Source organism: Octopus bimaculoides, chromosome 24 (assembly GCF_001194135.2).
Source record: "Octopus bimaculoides isolate UCB-OBI-ISO-001 chromosome 24, ASM119413v2, whole genome shotgun sequence".
NCBI classification, from domain to species: Eukaryota; Metazoa; Mollusca; class Cephalopoda; order Octopoda; family Octopodidae; genus Octopus; species Octopus bimaculoides.
Genome location: NC_069004.1, coordinates 11446945 through 11455494, shown reverse-complemented (window position 1 = coordinate 11455494; position 8550 = coordinate 11446945). Strand labels below are relative to the sequence as shown.

The 8550-nt window shown below is 40.6% G+C and overlaps 2 protein-coding genes across 2 annotated transcripts in view; one reads left to right on the top strand and one right to left on the bottom strand.

Annotated features, from left to right (window-relative positions):
- The window catches only part of LOC106883138 (ankyrin repeat and SOCS box protein 13), a 58876-nt gene that overhangs the window by 32865 nt on the left and 17461 nt on the right, over positions 1–8550 (bottom strand). The window lies entirely within an intron of this gene.
- Positions 1–8550, top strand: part of LOC106883136 (protein pigeon) — a 39290-nt gene that overhangs the window by 17680 nt on the left and 13060 nt on the right. The window contains exons 20-25 of the mRNA XM_052976540.1: positions 36–165; positions 612–707; positions 1642–1709; positions 2741–2835; positions 4622–4670; positions 7168–7238. Of these exons, the coding sequence (XP_052832500.1) occupies positions 36–165; positions 612–707; positions 1642–1709; positions 2741–2835; positions 4622–4670; positions 7168–7238 (509 nt within the window). The remainder of the gene's footprint in view (positions 1–35; positions 166–611; positions 708–1641; positions 1710–2740; positions 2836–4621; positions 4671–7167; positions 7239–8550) is intronic.

Here is an 8550-nt window from a genome sequence, read left to right as displayed (position 1 = left end):
TTTTTTTTTTTTTTTTTTTTTTTTTTTTGTCGCAGAGAACAGAGTTCTTCTGAATCTGAAGTGGATTCTATCAGAACCCATCATCCATATTCAGTTCTTGGAGCCTTGCCACATTTTCTTGAAACCACCAAACTCACTAAGCAATATGGGATTCTAATGCTTTTGGTAAGTCTGTTGAGTAGCTATCATCATCATCATCATCACCATTGCAATCACCACAATCATTTGTCATTGTCGCCACCACCACCACCATCATTGTCATTATTCTTTCAACATCCACTTTTCCATACTGTTCAGAGAGAATTTTTTGAGGCAGATTTCCTACGGCTGGATGCCCTTCCTGTTCCCAACCCTTCCTTACCTGTTTCGCAGCAATGTAATATTTCCTCATGGTCAGACGTGTTTTCCACAGAAGGTGTTGGAAATGAATGACAGTTTTTATGATGAGGACATTCACTCATAACCATCATGCGATGTCAGGACCAAAGAGGAGAGAGAGAGAGAGAGAGAGAGAGTTGCACACACACACACACACATTGCTCTGTTACTTCTTTAATACTTAGAAATTCTTGTAAACATTTTTGAATATTTCATTTTCCATCTGTCTTTAGACAAAAGAAGCCTTCACTGAATTTCTTATAAAATTCCGGAAAACAGAACCTCAGGTAAAGTTGGAGAACATTGCAAAGGAATACGTTGCTAGTCAGGTGAGTGCCTTCTCCCATCACCACCACCATCATCATCATCATCACCATCATCATCACCATCAGGATTTTCACCACCACCACCACCATGATCATTTTTATGTCTGTCTTTCCATGTTTACACAGATCTTCATCCACGTGGTATCTTATCAGTTGTTTCATTTCTTTGTATTTATATATAAATACATATAGATATATATACGACAGGCTTCTTTTAGTTTCTGTCTACCAAATGCACTCAGAAGGCTTTGGTCGGCCCGAGGCTATAGTAGAAGACACTTGCCCCGCAGTGGGAATGAACCCGGAACCATGTGGTTGGTAAGCAAGCTACTTACCACACAGCCACTCCTGCGCCTATGATGATAATAATGATTATGATGAGGATAATGATAACAATGTTGTTGTTGGCACTCTGTTGCTTACGACGTCGAGGGTTCCAGTTGATCCGGTCAACGGAACAGCCTGCTCGTGAAATTAACGTGCAAGTGGCTGAGCACTCCACAGACATGTGTACCCTTAACGTAGTTCTCGGGGATATTCAGCGTGACACAGAGTGTGACAAGGCTGACCCTTTGAATTACAGGCACAACAGAAACAGGAAGTAAGAGTGAGAGAAAGTTGTGGTGGAAGAGTACAGCAGGGTTCGCCACCATCCCCCTGCCGGAGCCTCGTGGAGCTTTAGGTGTTTTCGCTCAATAAACACTCACAACGCCCAGTCTGGGAATCGAAACCACGATCCTATGACCGCGAGTCCGTTGCCCTAACCACTGGGCCATTGCGCCTCCACAATGATAACAATATGGAGATATAATAATGCTAATAATAATAATGATGATGTTAACAATGATAATAAAAATGATATAGAAATATCAATAATTTCTTTGTAGTTATTTGAAAATTAATATTTTTTGTTGATTGTTTTTTTATTTTTTTAAAGTTATGTCAAGCTCGCCAGTTATGTCAGTTTGCCTGGAGCGTTAATAAACCGCATGAAAAGCGTGCTTTGTGAGTAAAACTTGTTTGTTTATATCTTTGTAAAAATGTTTCTGAATCAATGCCATGTTGGAATATTTACCAAAGCATTCATGGTTCAAATCCTCTCTTTGGTGCCTTTAATCAAGCGAATCGACCCCAGGACTTATTCTTTGTAAGCCTAGTACTTATTCTATCGGTCTCTTTTGCCGAACTACTAAGTTATGGGGACGTAAACACACCACCATCGCTTGTCAAGTGATGTTGGGGTGACAAACACAGACACACAAACATATACACATGCACACATATATACATATATATGACGGACTTCTTTCAGTTTCCATCTACTAAATCCACTCACAAGACTTTGGTCGGCCCGAGGCTATAGTAGAAGACACTTGCCCAACGTGCCACGCAGTGGGAATGAACCTGGAACCATGTGGTTGGTAAGCAAGCTACTTACCACACAGCCATTCCTGCGCCTGTCTATTCTTTGACATGTTCACTCTTATCCCCACCCCCACTCTCTTGCCCTCCTCTCTCTCTCACGTTTTCTCTCTCTCTTATTCTCCCCACTCTCTCTCTAGTTGAGCTTCTTCCAGTTTCCCTCAACCAAATCCATTCACAAGATTTTGGATTGGCCCAGGGCTATAAGTAGAAGACTCTTGTTGAAATGCAACAGATTCAAGTAGTGCGTTGTTAACAGTCATGCTATAATAATCAGTTCATTTAACTCCATTTAATTACTGCTAAATGTTTTATAAATTCTAGTGGAGTGGGAGTGGGAGGAGGAAATTTGATCAACATTGGCTGGATTTGAACTAAAGTCCTCAATATTTGTTACAAATAAATGACACAACTTTCATTCTGAATCTTTTTCTCTTTCGTAATTTTTCTTCCTCATACTGTCTCAATAGCTCTCTCTCTCTTTCTCTCTCAACCTTTCTCTCCATAATTCTTCCTCTCTTTCTATCATTCACTCTCTCCTCTTCACTCTCTCACCGTACATTACCTCTTTCTCTCTCTTATTTCCCTCCTGTCTCTCCGTTGTCTCTTACTAGGTACCAATCTCCTACAAAGGAAGAATATGGTTTATTCCAGTTGTTTGAACGGATATCAATGGCACTCAAAGAACAAACCTTCCCAATAACTAATGGTAAGCCAAACTTTCACATCAAATCTAATAAATAAATAAACAAATGAAATCTTTACCGGTTTGACTGGTTTAAGCCTGTAGAACTGTGGTCATGCTGGGGCATTTATATTACTTTTAGATCGTGCCGGTGACACATCCAAGCCAGTGGCACATAAAGAGCACTTTCCGAACGTGGTTGAAGCTAGTGCTCCCTGACTGGCTCGTGTGCCGGTGGCACGTAAAAAGCCCATCCAAACGTGGTCGGTGCCAGTGCCGCCTGACTGGCTTCTGTGCCGGTGGCACGTAAGAAGCACCCCATTATACTCTCAGAGTGGTTAGTATTAGTAAGGGCATCCAGCTGTAGAAACCTCACCAGATTAGATTGGAGCCTGGTGCAGCCTGGCTTAAGCTTTGAGACAAGCATATGACTACTGGCAGGATCAACCAGGTATCATCGCGATTTGATCATTCGACGATGCGGCACAGCGAGTGGGGGCACCACTACCTGTGGCGCGGTTGCGAGCAGCATGGTGGGGAACCTTTTCTTCCCCGCGAGTCACACTGATGTGGCTGTAGCTGCACAATGACGCCCACTGTCGCAACGCAAGGAGCGAGAAGCGGAATTGGCCGCCGCCAGCCGGCAAGCGCTAGGGGCTCGTCCGGTCGACGACTGTTCGTATACATGTCTGCAGCCAGTCCTCAGTCATACTGTCCAATCCATGCCAGCATGAAAAGCAGACGTTGAACAATGATGATGATGATGAACCCTATAGCATTTAATCCAGCCATATCTGGCTCAAATATTCTGTCTGTTCTATGTTAAAACCGACCAGATCCAGCCTCTTACACCTCCCCTACAATGTCAGTCTAAAAATATACAATGACATCATCAAAGTCTCGAAGTTATAAGATAATCCAGGATTAATTTAAAACAATGTGAATAAATAAGGGTTATTACATTTGACAGAGTAATCTGAATGCTAAAGGGTTAAAAAAAGTTCTTTTTTTTTTGTTTTGTTTAGAAGTTTCCAGTTTAGCAGCTTCTTTTAGATTTTGCTGCCCTATGTGATACGTTTCCCTGAAGCAAGGCCTTTGTCTTTCAGCTCTTGTTGGTTTTGAAATGTAATCAGTGCTTCTGTAACTCTTTTTTTTTTAGGTTGAGATGTTGACCCTACACAAACCCATTTTTATCCCTGGGATGAGGTGGTCCTTATTAGTCTGGCCTCTATCGTTTGACCTATCCAGCGTGGGAGGCCCTACATGGAGCTTGTGCTCTGTTGGCATAACTCTCAGGGTCAGCGAGACACACAGGCCACCACACAGCAATAAGGACTGGACCTTCTGCTGGAATTTCTGTGACAGTACATTAAAGCTTCTTTCTTAGTCATATAAACTCATAGGGCTGGTTTCTCAGATTCTGTGGTGTATGTATCCCCTCCTGGATGGGATGCTGGTCCATTGCTAGATAACTCATTTTTGTCAGCTTAGTGGGCTGAAACAATGTGAAATGAAGTGTTTTGCTCAAGAACACAATGCATTACTCAGTCCAGAAATCGAAACCACAATCTGACAATCATGAATCCAACACCCCAACCACTGAGCCATGACCCTCAATTAATATATTAATCTATGTAGCTGTATCTTAATTTATGTAATAATACATCAATCAATGTAATGCTAAAATAATTTACATAACAGTACATCAATTTATGTAACAGTACATTAATTTATGTAACTACATAAATTTATGTAGCATTGTTAATTTATGTTAATTTATGTTAATTATAATATTTCTTTTTCTGTTCAGGTTTCTGTACCTATTTTACAACTCTTGCTTTTCGTTGTCTCAGTCTCAGGTAAAAATCTTCATTTTTTAAAAATATATTTCCCTTGTTTCTTCTTTCTGTGTTTTTATTATTTTATCACAACATCAGAGTAAATGTCTTGTGGTATTTGTTCCGAGGCTTTATGTTCTGAGACCCCATTGGGGTCAAGTTTGTCTTTCAGCCTTTCAAGACCAATAAAATTTAGTACCAGTCAAATACTGAGGTCAATGTAATCGACTAACCCCTACTCTTAAAATTACTGGCCAGGTTCCTAAATTGGAAACCATTATCATTATTATTATTGAGTGAGAGAGCAGTGCATGCCATCAAAGTGACCCTGGGGTACAGATATATGATGCCTAATATACTACCCATCTGATACCCATATTCTTACTGGCGTTTCGTTTGTTCTTTCGTTCTGAGTTCAAATTCCATTGCGGTTGATTTTACTTTTCATCCTTTCGGGGTCGATAAAATAAGTACCAGTTAAATACTAGGGTAGATCTAATCGACTAGTGCCCTTCCCCGAAATTACTGGCCTTGTGCCAAAATTTGAAGCCAATATTACCCCCACGATCTAGTTAATGAATCAATTGTAATAAGCAATGAAAATATTTGGATGAAGATCTTGTGGTGATAGCCTTGGGTGAGTGAACCACATCAATAAGAATATTCAATTTAGCAGCATCATAGAAGGAACTGAAGACTACTACTACTCTAGTCAAAGATTGGAAAAGCAGGCTCTGGACAGCACGGAATTCTTCAATATGTGTGTGTGTGTGTGTGTGTGTGTTTGAAATCTTTCAGATTAACTTTCCGTGATGGGAGATAATTAGTGGATATCTAAGGTAGTATACAAAGTTACTTCCCCTGGTATAAATTTAAAAAAAAAACAACTTTTTTTTTTAAACCCTGTTTCGCTTCGTTTCTTTCTTCCCTTCCATCATTTGACAACATTAATAACAATTATTGAATTTTGTTGAGGAATAATCAGAAACTGAACAGAAAATATATTTATCTTTTATCAAAAAGTAAAGTAAATATAAAACAAGAGCACTCAGAGAGGGCAAACCTCTGCCAAGGCAACACCAACGCCCTCTCAAGGATTAGCTGGAGATGATTTTTAGAATGAGAATATCTGAAATAAGCTCGACTGCTCTCACAAACGAGAATACTAAAAATGAACCCGACCACTCTCATAAATTAAGTATAAAAAATAAAGAACAAAAATAATCCAGAATCCTTGTCCAGATCCCAAAATCTAATCAGTTCGTGCCAGTCATGAGGTCAAACATCCCTGGAAGTTTCATCCGAATCCATTCTGCAGTTCTTGAGATATCTTGCCCACAAACAAACAAACAAAGATGACTGAAAACAATACCTCTGCCTTTGGCAAGGCGGAGGTAACGGTATTAATTTGAACTCAGAACGTAAGGAATCAGAAGAAATGCTGCTAAGCATTTTGACTGAGGGGCTAATGGTTTTTCAGCCCCCCCGCTTTAATGATTGTAAAGATGGTGGACTCGCCCTTTGAAAATGACGTATGAATGTTTAGCTTTTGCCGAGTAACTTGAACAAGTGGTTTATTTATAGGGATCAAATACATGTGCTGTATTACTCTTTTACTGCGGCCATGATGGAGCACCTCCTTTAGTCGAATCAAATCGACCCCAGGTCTTATTCTTTGTAAGCCTAGTACTTATTCTATCGGTGTCTTTTGCCGAATTGCTAAGTTACGCGGACGTAAACACACCAGTATCGGTTGTCAAGCGATGTTGGGGGTGGGGGGCAAACACAGATACACAAACATATACACACATATATATACACCTGAAATTTGTGGGGAGCAGGTAAGTTGATGACGGCAATCCCAGTACTTGACTGGTATTAAAATTATTGACCCTGAAAGGATGAAAGGCAAAGTCGACCTCAGTGGAATTTGAACTCATTACATAGCAGCAGACGAAATGCCGCTAAGCACTTTGCCCAGCGTACTAATGATTCTGCCAGCTCACCACCCTAATAATAATAATAATAATAATGATCCTTCTACGATTGTCAAAAGGTTTGAAATTTAGGGGAAGGTGTATGCCAGTTACATCAACCTTAACATTCAACTGGTGTTTATTTTATTGATTCCGAAAGGTCTCTGTCCGCCATATGTGTGCCTAGATTTCATCCAAGCGATGCATAGTAAAAAAAACCCCCACTAAACTATCATACTATGTTCCTGCTACCTGCAGCAGTAATCTGTACTTGTGGTACCTATTGAAAGCCAGGTGGACTGGTGCATTGTAAGTGAAGTCCATTTGTGATGGACACCTTTGAGTAGCAAGGACAGGGTTTGAATTAGTGAATCTTAAGTGGATAATCTAACGTGTTATTGATCTGTCTTTCTCTGAAATTGATCATGATGATGATGATGATGATGATGCCGATCATCATCATCATCATCATCATCATCAACATCTTAGGAAATAAATTTGTTTGTTGTTTTTTAAAATTTTTCTTATTGCTTTCTTTCCAGCCAATTCTTGCATTACGTCGACAGTGGTGCTGTGTTGCTAACTGACAGGTTTGTCAAACAGGTTATAAGTGGTAAGTTTGTACATTAACTGTCATCGTCGTCATCATCGTCACCACCACCACCACCACCACTGTCATCATCATCATCATTATCACCACCACTACCACTCATCATCATCATCATCATCACCACCACCACCACCACCACCACCACCAGTGTCATCATCATCATCATCATCACCACCACTGTCATCATCATCATCACCACCACCACTGTCATCATCGTCGTCGTCGTCAATACCACCACCACTGTCATCATCATCATCATCATCATCACCACCACCACTGTCATCATCATCATCACTGTCATCATCATCATCACCATCATCTTCATCATGAAATTAGAGAAAGGCAGCTGTGTCATAAAAAGATGAAGATCAAAGTTATGGATTACTGTCTTCCATTAATGTTGTTTTGTTTTTGATAGTTTTTACTTTGAAATCTTTTTTTTTGAAGAGGCTGACTTCGTACACATCATCTCTCTGGGATGTACAAACTATTGATTTAATCAACCTTATGGACTCACCATCACTATCACCATCACTATCACCATCACAATCACCATCATCATCACCATGATCTTTTAGTCTCTTGGCAATACTCCATCAAATCACGCTTCATCATAGTTGTTGCTGTTGGCACTCTGTCGCTTACGACGTCGAGGGTTCCAGTTGATCCGATCAACGGAACAGCCTGCTCGTGAAATTAACGTGCAAGTGGCTGAGCACTCCACAGACACGTGTACCCTTAACGTAGTTCTCGGGGATATTCAGCATGACACAGTGTGACAAGGCTGACCCTTTGAATTACAGGCACAACAGAAACAGGAAGTAAGAGTGAGAGAAAGTTGTGGTGAAAGAGTACAGCAGGGTTCGCCACCATCCCCTGCCGGAGCCTCGTGGAGCTTTAGGTGTTTTCGCTCAATAAACACTCACAATGCCCGGTCTGGGAATCGAAACCGCGATCCTATGACCGCGAGTTCGCTGCCCTAACCACTGGGCCATTGCGCCTCCACACACTTTATCATATTAAAGAAAGAAAAACATTGGACATTTTGGTCCTAGATATACAGATGGACAGGAGGTGTATGGGCGGAATATCTTTGAATTGTACCCCAGTGTGTGTATGTATGTTTGTATGTCATTGTTGGCACCACCCATGTCTAAGTTTCGTTCATTTGGTGCTCCATGGCCCAGAAGGCCAAGTCAGGAATGAAACAGTCTTGGGCATTGTTGGAGCGCCAGTCTTATTATTTATGTGCATGAGAGAAAAAAATCAAGGAAATAAATTTCCAGTTGAAATGACAAAAAAAAAAAAAAAAAAA